Source organism: Ambystoma mexicanum, chromosome 2q, assembly GCF_040938575.1.
Source record: "Ambystoma mexicanum isolate Mex_15411 chromosome 2q, UKY_AmexF1_1, whole genome shotgun sequence".
NCBI classification, from domain to species: Eukaryota; Metazoa; Chordata; class Amphibia; order Caudata; family Ambystomatidae; genus Ambystoma; species Ambystoma mexicanum.
In genome coordinates, this window is record NC_090924.1 from 975,156,172 (window position 1) to 975,169,135 (window position 12,964).

The 12,964-nt window shown below is 47.0% G+C and overlaps 1 protein-coding gene across 3 annotated transcripts in view; it reads left to right on the top strand.

Annotated features, from left to right (window-relative positions):
• Positions 1-12,964, top strand: part of CTNNB1 (catenin beta 1) — a 97,743-nt gene that overhangs the window by 44,658 nt on the left and 40,121 nt on the right. For all 3 annotated transcript variants that reach the window (XM_069648272.1, XM_069648271.1, XM_069648273.1), the window contains exons 2-4: positions 1,091-1,159; positions 1,575-1,802; positions 2,226-2,479. In XM_069648272.1, coding sequence (XP_069504373.1) covers positions 1,147-1,159; positions 1,575-1,802; positions 2,226-2,479 — 495 coding nt within the window. In that variant the 5' untranslated portion in view covers positions 1,091-1,146. The remainder of the gene's footprint in view (positions 1-1,090; positions 1,160-1,574; positions 1,803-2,225; positions 2,480-12,964) is intronic.

Sequence of the window (12,964 nt, forward strand, 5' to 3'; positions counted from 1 at the left end):
GCATTGTTCTCCTAAAATCCGAGCCTGGCTGTGTCCAGGACCCAAAGGTAATATAGAACTTGTTAAACCCCCACAGCTGATCTTGCGTTCCCCCCGCTCGAGGCACTCTAACGTGAGCAGGCACATAGTGCAATATTTTCTATAGTAGGGTAACGCTACTGAGGTGTAGTTGGTTGATCAGAAGCATTTGATAGCATAGTACATGTGAGATTAAGTTCTAGCACTTCTATTCCGATAATACACACCTTTTGACCATAACATATTCTCTGTAGGGCTTCAAAATTTAAATGGAAACAATTGAATGTGTCCATGGGGGTACGGGCGTACATGCAAGACTTTAAAACCAATTTGGAAAGGGTCCGAGTATGATTAACCAATTTTGCACCAGTGTAAGTGGCGGAAAACCAGATTTCTATTTTATTTAAATTAACAGGAGTATTCATAAGTTACACCTTGCTCCACCTTGGCTTGATTTACGTACCTGTAATGGGTGTTTAGTCTGTTACATTCTCGCTAAGATACACATGGTCTATATGCGCTTAAGGTTTCATGCATCTCGTTCTGGGTTCTGGCCCACTTACCAGTGTTATGGCATTTATTACGCGCATATACACCAGAGAGACAGGGGAACCAATGAGTACTGATGCATTGTGGTTGTTGGCACTTAATGTGTATCAAATCCAAGCTCTGACTTTGTATCGTGGCATCAATACAAGCGACTAGGTACTGCTGCACATATGTTCCTAGAATAGCCCCAGTAAAGCTTGTATGGCTAGCCATGTGCTGCTTTTTTTTTTTTTGTTCACTGTACATTAATGCGAAACGTTAGTTAATACAATCGCACCGCACCATAGAACCCCCTCCTTCCTTATCCCCAGGCATTGGCTTTTACTGTACAGTGATGTGGGGTTATGCAAAGATTAGTTAGCTCATGTTTTGCATTGCTGTGGAACTCTTGACTGAGGGGAGTGGTCACCAGTTTTGGGGCATATGAACACCTAGCACTAGGAGTAAAACTGAAAGATGTTCTATAAATGGGATGTCCCTATAGTTGGAATTTATAACTTTAAACCTTTCTTTTCCCATCTAGGTGTTTGAAGAATAACCTGCAGGGTGGAAATCTGAGCTGGATCTCTTGCACCGAACATGGCAACTCAAGGTATACTTTTTGGTGTACGATTTGTGGTGGCTTTCTAGAATTGGCCAACCGTGGCTAGAAGCATTTCTACATACGTAGTCTGTGTATAATTGGCGAGGGTACTTGAGTGAAATGCTTCAAAACGCAAAACCTTTTAATGTGACTGTAGTGTGGTTTTACTACAACCCAAACAAACGCACACATTTATCCTTTTTTGGTTTTTGTCAAGGTTCCTAGACCAACTGCTTCAGGTTTTAACCCTTTTATTTGTACCTGTGCCACTTTTCCACAATACATTACTAGACTCTAATTGATCTACCATAACCTGGTGCAGATTTGCCTATTTACGAACATTGCATTTACATCTGCATTGCCACATACAAAATGAACCCAATTTTAACTTTCAATGTTTTTATTTTTTTCTTCCTCCTACCAGCGGATTTGATGGAATTGGACATGGCTATGGAACCAGATCGGAAAGCAGCGGTCAGTCACTGGCAGCAGCAGTCCTATCTGGATTCTGGTATTCATTCTGGAGCCACCACCACAGCGCCCTCCTTGAGTGGTAAAGGCAACCCTGAAGATGAAGATGTGGATACCAACCAAGTATTGTATGAATGGGAACAAGGATTTTCCCAATCCTTCACTCATGAGCAAGTTTCAGGTAGGAACACAGCTGTAGTGAAGGCTAATCTGTTGGTGCAGAACTAAACTGTGCCTCTGCCCGCCCCACGCCCCTACTTTTGGGTTGAAAAGTGCTTTTATTTATTTTGTCATTTTATAGAGGGCACAAATCCCGGAGGTATGTAGGCGCTGAGATCATTACACGTTTTTTGTTACATGAATCTGCCCTCCTCACCCCCACATGCCCACTTTACTAACCTTTACTTCCTCAGATCTATGATTGTTTGCCCTTCAAGGTAGTCGCACTACAAAAACACCTTGCCACTGTGCTGCGATGCACGTTTGTAACCTTACAAATGTGGTATTTTAAGAGATTAAAGTGCTGCTGTTTCTAGCATGTGTGCACAAATGTTTCTTAATTGGCTCTAACGTTTGACTTCTTTACCTCCCATCCTCTTGGCAGACATTGATGGACAGTTTGCCATGACCAGAGCTCAGAGGGTACGTGCTGCAATGTTCCCAGAAACGCTGGATGAAGGCATGCAGATTCCCACTACACAGTTTGATGCGGCTCACCCTACAAATGTGCAGCGATTGGCTGAACCCTCTCAAATGCTGAAGCATGCAGTTGTCAACTTGATAAACTATCAGGATGATGCTGAATTGGCAACACGTGCCATTCCTGAGCTAACAAAACTCTTGAACGATGAAGATCAGGTGAGCAGCTTGTGTTTTTTAGTGATTAAGGCTGGTAGGTTAGTTCTAAATGTAGTATTACTAGCTAATCCACCAGGTCAGTTGGGAGCCATGCTTGTCGCCTGCTACACAAGCCCCACTGGATGTTTCACTTTCTTGTAATATTGAATGAGGGACCACTAATTATAGTCCTGCTGTGGTGTCAAAATGCACACATTATTTTGTAAAATTTGTAGTTGTGGGCAAATTTCTGTGGAGAATTGTGGGGGATGCTGTAATTATTTGTGCTTGCTCTTTATGCACAATCCCAACTAAAGCAAGCCTGAAATTAAATGTTGGCCAAAACCACCTCTTTGCTACTTTTTAAATCGAGCTGTTGAAAGTTCTGGATAACTACATATGGAATGTTTTGGGACTTGCAGTGGTCCTTTTTAAGCAATGCCAGACCTACACTAGAAAATGGCATATGGTCAAATGCTATTCTTTGTACATGTGTGTAATTTTTATATCACCTCCCGTAAGTAACTTGCTGAAAATGATTTTAGTGGTTGACTGGTCCTCTGGGTGCTGCGGAAAATCACGTTAGCCTGGACGGACTAGAATATTGTATGACCAAGTTAAATCTTTCATTTGGCGTATGCTCTGAAATGGATGCAAATGATGGTCCTGTCTTGCACAGCTTGTCTTCTGCATTGGTCATGCTATCTACTAATCTGCTTCACTATTGTAAACCATGATCCCGGCGGACTTCTGGATTTCCTTTTGGTGATTGGGCAGAAAAAGCACCCATCCTTGCGCTCTGCACCATCTGGTTGAGTTATTTCATAATGGGCTCTTGCAGTGAGGGTCTTGTCCACACCCTGTAAATTCAGGATTGGAGCCTGAATCCCTACTTTTACTCCTTAATGCTAGGCTTTGTAACTTGGAAATGTGGAAGAGCCAGTCATTCCAAGCTAGTACATGAAATGCATGCATAGCTCTTACCATCAGGTGGAAGGCTGGCTGTCATGAATTTAAAGTAGGGCTAATTCTGTTTTAGGATCTGAATGACCCACAGTAAATCGATGTCTGGTGTGTTGTCACTACCAGCAGTGTACCCCGACCACCCTCTCGTCTCTATTTGTGCAGAGCTTGTAATTGTTTGCTGCTGATGAGATGCAATGACATGTCTATAGCCCTACTTGGACAACTATGGGCACCTAATGGCATCTGAAGATCCATCTAGGGCTTGCCTTTAGACCACTTAAATTGTTTACCACACCTCATTAGCTCTGGAATAAATCTCCCGATGGGCGGGGAAAGTCCTGCTTTCTTAAGATGGTGGGGGGGGAATCTTGTGGGTAGTAAAGGGCAGAGCAATCTGCTTCACTCCAGGGAAGTATGCTGGGTAGGGAGTTTGTCCCAATAGATTAAACCAGAGATCCCTATAGACATTGAAAAAATAATACTGTATTTTGAGGAGGAGGTAAGGGGGCAGGGTTGCACTTAAAAATATGCATTAGCTGTTATGACTGCTGGCTTTCCCCTTCCCACACCTGTAGTTAACGCATATTTATCTGTTGGAAAGCTCAGTATCTTAATGCTAAGGGGAGGTGGCTGAGTATATCATTTCTTATAAGCAACGCTCATTGCTTAGTCCAGAATATTAGTTACTATAGGACCAGCATGACCCCAGAAGTGAGGATATTGTTAGGCCGAATACAAGCTCTACATGGTCTCATTACACCTGTAACGCCAATACAAATTCTATGGGACGGAGTGCCTCGCAGTTGGTGCCACTGGTGTCTGCTAAAATTCCAGTCTATTTTTGTAGGTCCCTGTAGATTTATACATCATATGTGATGTATTCCGTTTCACTTTATAGCATGCGTGAAGTGCCCCATCTTGATTATGAAGTGCATAGGCAAGCAGATATTCTCCAGCGTGGGGTCTTGCATGGATTCACATGCTTATGAATATTTCCCATCACGCTGGGAAATCCTCGGTAAAAGTTTCAGTGTATTTCTCCTCTGGGTCACGCTTCAGTATTGGGAGTCCTCTAGTTTGCTCTCTGAGCTATTTGTATGTTTCTTTTAGTTCTTTGAAGTTTTTTATCCCTCCAGCCAGCGTACCATTTCATCATTTGCTGGCAACGAGGACACATCCCTCGAGGGTGAAGATTCATTGCAGCTTCTTGAAGGCCATCTTAGGCCTACTTCACGCCCTCTGACCACGACTGGGGAGAAGTGGTGAAAAGGTCCCTCTTCTGATCCTGTACCAAGTGCTGGCTACGGAATGTGAGGACAGGCACCTGCAATGTCTCTACTGCCTACACCCAGGCCAGTGCGACATGCTTCGGTTGCTCTAAATCTTTCTAGTCAAAGGAGACTGAGGGTTGGGGATACATCCTGAACCTGCGCCCTCTGAACAAATACAAAGTCCAAAAAAAAATGCAGGGTGGTCCTAATGCAGCACGTGCTCGGCCAGCTGGAAAAGGGGATTTCTTGAGGCGCCTATTTCCACGTCCCCATTCAAATGTCTACGTTTGGTGCAGGGGGTAGCACTACCAGTTAAAGGCCCTAACATTCGGCTTGTAGTCGGCCTCAAGTGTTAAATGCCTAGGACCGGTGGTGGCCCATCTACATACCCATATACCTGTACAATTGGCTGACGGATCTGGGATTCTCATCACTCCTGCTTCACGTCATCGCAGAACGCACGGTTCCGCCGTGCCAGACTCAACATAGTGGCTCTCATGGCATCGCCCTCGGAGGAGATGGCCATTTAAGGAAAGGGGCAGCGACTGTTGGGTAAGACTGCTACGGTGTGGGACATCAAGTCGCTACTGGGCATGTCCTGCATCTTCCTTGTCTGTCTCTGCAGGTTGCAGATGCGATCCTTTAGGAATTCTTGGATGCCCGTTGGCTACAGGTGTCCGGAGGTTTAATGGACAAGAACCCTCTCGATGAGGAGTTCCGGCAGGCGACAGTGGTGGGGTGCCCATGACCACATAGGCCAATGAACAGGATGGGCCACCATGTACAACTATCCGGGAGGGGGCACACAGCACGTCTGCACACAGTCCTGTGACTGCTGGAGAAGGATCTGCAGTCTGCACACAGTCCTGTGACTGCTGGAGAAGGATCTGCACATCAACATCCTGGAGCTATAGGCAGTGTTCTGGGCCCTCAAATCGTTCCTACTATCTCTGAAAGGCAAGTCGGTGAGGTTCTTCATGGACTACGCCACCATGTTACATCAGGAATCGTGAACTCTATCCCCAGCGCTCCGAGGAAGTGCAGGATTTGTGGCACTGGGCCGTCGATGGGATGTTCCTAGTCCTTCTCCACCTGGCAGCAGTTCAACTCAATTGCAGACTCCCTAAGTAGGGAACTGCGCTCCTGCCACGACTACAAACTTTGTCGGGATCAGGTGGACCGAAGCCCAATGGGACAGACCCCAGATCGATTGGTTTGCCACAGCGGCAAATGCCAGAAATGTGCCTTCATCTGCTGAGGGGTCTAGGGGGAACGCGCCCTCATCACATAAGGGTTGGTTCTGTACACATTTTCCCCAATCCCTCTCCTGCTATGTGTCCAAGCACTCCTATGCAGGATGATACTCACTGCCCGATGATACTCATTGCCCTGGTGTGGCTGAGTCGAATTTGGTATCTGGTCTAGCAGCGTCGTCTCCAGCAGTGGTGGTTCTGGATCTGCTCACCAGAGAAGGCTCAGTCCTTTATCGTGACCCAAAGGCTTCTCCTGCAGCCTTTGAAGTTAAGAGTTGCCAGCGGACTGCAGGGGCGTCCTTGCTAAGGAGTTAGTGCTGCTGCAGAGTAAGTGGAAGCGTTGTACTACATGGTCCTGGTCGCAGAAGATGACACCCTCTGAGGGTCACTGCTGCACAGATCCTGTCCTACTTGCCAAAAGGTGGGTTGGCTCACACCTCCAAGGTACATCTGGCAACCATCTCGCGCTACAGCACGTTCCCAGGGAATAGCCTTTGTGGTCCCACAGACTCATCAAGGAGTTTCTCAAAGGACTTTTCTGATCCTTCTTGCCAGTCAAGGCCCCGCAATGGGAGCTCCAGGTGGTTCCAATGAGGCTCATGGGGCGGGGGCACGACGAGTTTCTTTTGTGAAACACTGCTTTCCTTGTGGCCATCTCTGCCAGACATCTTTCATGGTGACTGTTCGTTGGAATTCCACCTCAGCAAGCCTTTGGTGTTGCTGGTTTTCTCCGCAACCTTCGCTGGCGGAAAGGGCATTGCACTCGCTGGATTTTGCTCATGCACTGAAGTTCTGTGACACACCCGAAAACTTCAGAAGATTTCTCTGTTTGTGAACTTTGTTCTTGTGAACCATAGAAAGGCTTCATCTCAAGATGGCTCTCCAGTTGCATCATGCACTGTCATTGGTTGGGGTACCGACCACTGGACCATCCGAGCCCACTCCACCAATGTGATTGCTGCAATGACAGCTTTACTCTATGGTTTCCCCTGCTGGACATCTGCAGGGCTGCTACGTGGAGGCTTACACACACCTTCACGAAGTTCTATTGTGTCAAATGATTCCAGGGAGGAGTCCATAGTCAACCAAGCAGTACTACGCAACCTGTTTGCTTGAAGGGAGTCTGTTCCAGGGATAAGTGATTACCTCTGAGACTCGCAACCACCCCTGGTTGTATGATGTACTGCTGTGTATGCACCATTCCTTATTCATGAGCATGTGAATCCATGCTGGAGAACAATAGTTGCAAGTAAATTTAACCTTATGGGTTAAAGACGGGCAAGTATCGCCACCACAGAGCTAATTCCTGGTGCAAGACCCCAGCCAGCTAGAAGGATAGATGGCAGAACTCGTTTTGTGCCGGTGAAATTAGGTGGTAGTTTTCATGTTGGATTAGAAGGCTGTGTGGATCTGGTGGCTGCCTAATCCGGCCCTCCAAGCGTGCAGAAACTAGGCTGGCCTTACTGGTTCACCCTCTGTGAGCAATTGGCTTTTCTTGGCCCTGCTATCTGTCGACTGTCACGACGGATAGCAAGGCGAATGGCCTTGCCCCACCGAGGGAAGATAACCTAGTTTGTGGGAAAACATCGCTCGACAGCAAGCACCAGACGGACTGGCCACGCTCATTGGCAGCCAAGAGCTACAGAAAAGGCCTTCACTGCAAGAAAGAACTAGTCGGCGAGTCGCCTGTCGATTGATAGTGCTTTCCAATTAGTGAATGCCTAGTCGGCGGGAAAGCGCAAGCCAAGATGACCGGGAAACACCTGGGCGAAGCCAGTTGGCTGGAGTGCTCCTCCGACCAATTTCATGAACGAGGACAGATAATGACAGGGAACGTGATCAAACATGGCAAAACAGACGGATGAGGCCATGAAGGCCCAGGGCGCTGCACAAAAACCTTGCAGCCTCACGCAGGGGAACTGGGCGGGACAGTCTCATCCAATTACAGCTCCACTCTCCCCCTGTACCATACACCCTGGTCCTGCCTGAAAGTGGACTCTGATTTGAAGCGCTTGAGCTGTTTTTTCAGACTCGAGGATTCGGTTCCCAAAAATATTTAACCCTTTACCCCACCCTAAATGCATTCTCTAAAATAATGTATTACATATTCAATATAAAGACTACATACCCTACAGCACCAACCCGGACGTGCTAAGTTGTTCAAAGAAAGGTATCGGGTGAATCTGCGTCAAAGCGCACAAGTCACTCGTGCACAAATAAACTAAAGCGCAAGCACGTCGACAGGTCATGTCCCCACTTGGAGACATCCCGCAAAAACCAAACGTTGGGAAGCACTTGCAACAATAAGTGAACCAGGAGCGAGGGTCATGCACGCACCAACCAAGAGCCACAAGATGAGGAATTGTTGGGCAGGATTGTATGTATTAACCCTGTGGGAGACTACACCAGCCTTGTCCTCTTGGTAATAGTTAAACCCAACCTTGTCTGTACTCCACAAGTTGGTAGAGTGACTGAGCAGCCAGGCGGATCTCGAGGGGTCAATGTGAGCTGTAGAGTTGCAACATAGTTTCACAGTGACAAGTATCCAAATAACACTTACCCTCAAGGTTTCTTGATAAAATTGTTTATGAAGTCAGTTTTAAAATGAGCCTTCTTTGGCAACAATACTCCTTATACCCTTTTGGGATGGCACACATTTTCCTACACCCTGAGGTGACTTCAATAGTTGGGACACTGTGGACGTTAATATCACTTTTCACACTTGTGGCAAAAAGGTCAGGGAAGGAAACCAACAATGGTAACCCCCCACCCCCACCAATGCAAGGTAGATTAACCCTTTCCCAGCTATACAAGTAAGGTGTGTGACTTTTTGGAGGGATGGCTAAAACGCAGTCAGAGATTGGCTGTACTTGAGCAAAGTCTTGGGAAGCGGAAGCACTTCTTGAAGGTAATTCTTGCGCAATGTTATTGGCGTTTTGTTGAAAATGAAATCGCTGTTCGGCCACAAGCTGGGAGGCTCATGATGGGCAAAGCTGCAAGCAACTCTGCAAAGGGCAGCCAATGCAAGTCTCAATTGAGAGAAAGCAAGCTACACAACTGGAGGCAAGTACCCCTTAGTTCACAGTACCTTAAGTCTGAAGAAATGGTTCCATCTGGCTTCTGTTCCTGTTGTAGTTACTGCAGATCATGTTGTCCCGGGCCTCAGTTGTGGGGACAAGAGGGAGGACATCAAGGGCTAGAGCACTACGATTTGAAGGTTGGTGGCAGCACTGGGCAAAGTTCAGGTCAGCAGCACTTCGCAGTTTCAGCTTCTCGCAAATAGCACCACCGTGGTTCTTGGACAACTTGTGGGCTTTCCTTGCTTGTGGGTTCCAGCTCTCTATTGTGGCTCAGGCTTGGTCCATCCTGCTTTGAGGGAGTCGGGAGGATCTTCCTGGAGCTCAGGTCCAGCTTAAAAACGATGCACTCTATTCTGGTGTTCCTGTCCCATGCACTCTGTTCCTGCAGCAGCAATGGAAGTATAGCCAGCATAGAGGACTTCCGGTTGAATTCGTCTTAGGGTCGATTGGTCCCTCCAACCCAAGCAGAGAAGCCCGCCCCCCCCCGCTTGCCAGGGCTTCTCTAGTCGAGGTGAATTCGGAGCATCAGCACTGCAGCAACAGGCTTCAACAGGCAAACCAATGGTCCAGGAGTTGCAGCAAGCTTCTCTTCCAAGTTCTTCATCGGATTCCTTTGTCCAGTGGTCGACTCGGCCTTCCTTACAAAATCCAAAATGCCTTGCCTTTCTCCATTCATTCGCAGCCTGGCTGTCTTCCAAGGACAGCCAGCCAGCCGACCAATCACTTGGGTGCATTCCTGTAACCAAGGAGATGAAGCAGAGTTTCGGGTACCTCCCTTGCTTCCTGCTCTGCCAGAGGTGGGCTTCAGCAGTGAACCCTGCCAAAGACAAAACTAACCAAACCTGGTTTGGCGTTCAGAGCAAATCTCAAGTACCTTTACAACAACAAATGGAGAAAGACCGGGCCATTTTGACAAAAATGGGCACCCATGGGTGCTATACTGCAGCTGCGAATGCAGTCCGCGGTGAAAATACACAATGATAGGAAAGTTACGGCTGCCATCAGCCATTAAATGAGGTTAACATAGTACATGAGGAAGTAGACCAATGGGATACAAGTAACTCCTCCAGCACTCTATGGTGTATGCTGGGCCTACAAAGTTACAAACGGTAAGTGAAGTCAATTTCACTTTACTACTCTAGTATAAGCAAGAGAAGGTTTTTTTTATTTTTAAAAAAAAACCTTTGGGAAATCCTTTGTCTGCCACTGCACTGCTGTCAATGTAAAACGATGCCTATGGACTTTGTCAGACTCCAAAACCAAAAAACTGTTTAAATCAAAGAAAAATACATAAGTCTCTCTGCAGGATACAAAGGTCCAGCAAAAGAGCTGGTGGTCTCTAAGGTAGAAGGCGAATTAGCACATTTCTGAGAATGCTCTGTAACTGGAATCTACAACTGCTACTGGACCTCCATCCATGGATTATCGGTGGGACACAGACTATAATCAAATGGATGACCTGGTGGACGAGCCCCAAAGAACCGTCCTGCCAGATAGTGTTCCACGCACTAATAATGAAAGCTTGCCAAGAATTTGGCCTGATACCTACTGAGGACTTTTTTCGATCACATGCCCAGAAGAAAATCTGTAGTATCAATCCCCATCCTTGAGGAGGGGTTACTCATAATGAAGCACCCGTTCAGAGCCGGCATTCAAAGGCAGGCTCCAAAAGAAAAGTAATGCACCAGATACCACCCCAAAGTAGTTACTTGCGTCACCGGAGCTGGTAGTCGCAGCAGCGACCAGGAAGGTACACGCTGACGTGCTACAAAATAGATGCTCTAGGAAGGAGATGCTGTTCTTTGGAGCTACCAAGCGGCAAATGCACTGGCAGTAAAACCAAAATGACTGGGAAATGTGGCACAGACTTGCACCACTACTAGAACACTTGTTGGAGGAAAAGCATCTAGGACCGTTTGCGGCTTCCTCTCCTTCCTTTAGTATAGCAAACTACCACTGTCTATTTTTGGCAGGCTTTAAACAAATCAATAATGGGGAGGTGCTAGGTCAACCGGGTTGGCTATGCTGCACCGACTTCAGGCCAGATGTGCAACAAAAGCACCTATACCTGCATTTTGAGGGCACATATCTTCGGCCCTAAAATTGGCGAGGCCCTTAAGGACATAAAAGCGAAGTCGCTGACCATGCTGCAGAAGAAGTGCTCCTTTTGAGCAGCAGGAAGATCTACCCACTCAACGAGGCTCAAACATACTGGCAATCTTCCCAATACTCCCAGGGATCAACCATCCCATGGGTATCGGTGGCAAAGGCACTGCAGAAGCAGTGAAGAGGATCCACTGGCTCCCAAGGGTCAAGGCAAAAGCACACATCTGACTGCACAGCCAGTGCAACACCAGCGTGGGAGACTATTGTACCACAGGCGCAATATAACTGACAATTGGTGTAAAGGAGTGAGGTAAAACAAATGTTGGCCAAAAAAAACTCGACTCAGTGGTTTACTCCTGGTACTTTGTTGCAGAGAGAAAAAAACGGAAGCTGGCACCCGGTAATAGATCTGCGAAAGCTAAACAAATTGATCAGAAAGAAGCAATTAAAAATGGTGACGCTTCAACAAGAGTGCAACCAATCTACTTCCTAGCATCATTAGAGCCAAGACTCGTACTTCAACATACCAATTAATCGCAAACATCAAATGTACTTGCTGTTCGCAATAGGAAAGCGGTACCATCGGTACAGGCTACTCCGATTTTGGGTTAAAATCTGCCCCATGAACGTTAACCAAATGCCTTGCACCGGTCGCAGCAGCCCTCCAGAGACCACCGCACATATACCCATATCTCAATGACTGGTTAGTGCTAGCACCAAATGTTGCAAAGGCGCGCACGTCTGTTTCAGAAACCAGCTCCGATTCGAGAAACTTTGATAAATTCTTGCTGCAACCATCCAAAAACCTACAGGAGTCTAATTTGTAGCTTCTGATATTTGGTGTGCCTGTCTTGGGGCAGACTGTGCACACTCAAGTCATTGGTTCCCCAATTGAAACCAGGGGTACAGCTCGCCATAAGGCAATGCATGACATTACTGGGGACAATGGCCTCCTGCTCCTACCCAACTGCAGGGTCAACATGCTCCCGCTACAGGAGTTCTTGGCAACCAACTGCACCCAAACAGGATCGTGGGAGGTCAGGGTGTGATAACCAAGCTCATGCACAGATTGCAGCGGTGGGCATCATGTGACCACATCACCCAGGGGTGCCCATTCCAGGCCCCCATTTGAGCAACACACTCCAAACGATGTGTTACAGGGTGCCCCTGTAAGGCAATTGTCAGGCAGCCACCTGGGCTGTCCAGCACACGTTCACAAGACATCACTGCCTCCAGGAGCAACATGCTGCCGACGCAAAGACTGGGAGAACAGGCCTGCAACGCCTCTTTAATGGGGTAGTCCTTTTTTCTGTTACCAACCACCATTGAATCTGTTCATAACATGTGAAACTATGAAAGCTCCAATGCTGGAGCTGGGGTAGGTTTCTTACCACTTCTCCAGCATTATGAATCTTTCATAGTCTTATGCGCCCTGCAGAAAAAAAGGCTTTTCCTATATTGTCATGTATTGGGTAGAATCGGAATGGAGGCTGCAGGGGAGGTGCTACACACGACTGCCCATTGGTCGAGGCCAAAAGACGGGAGAGGCTACAAAAAGCCAACATTTTTCTTTAATTACTAAATGTAACTAAAGATTCCCAGCTTGACCACTGAATGTTCATAGTATGGGACTATGAAAGACATTACAAGTAAGAAACTTGCCCCTCATCTCTTTCCCTTCTGCGTCTTTCAGTGCTCTTTGCCTCCTCTCATACCACTCACAATACACAAGATACCCCTACTTCCCTAATAACAAGATGCAATCATTTGGAGATCTACATTGCCCTCCAATCTCCCCCAAATACCTGGATGTGGAAAGCACACAGCATG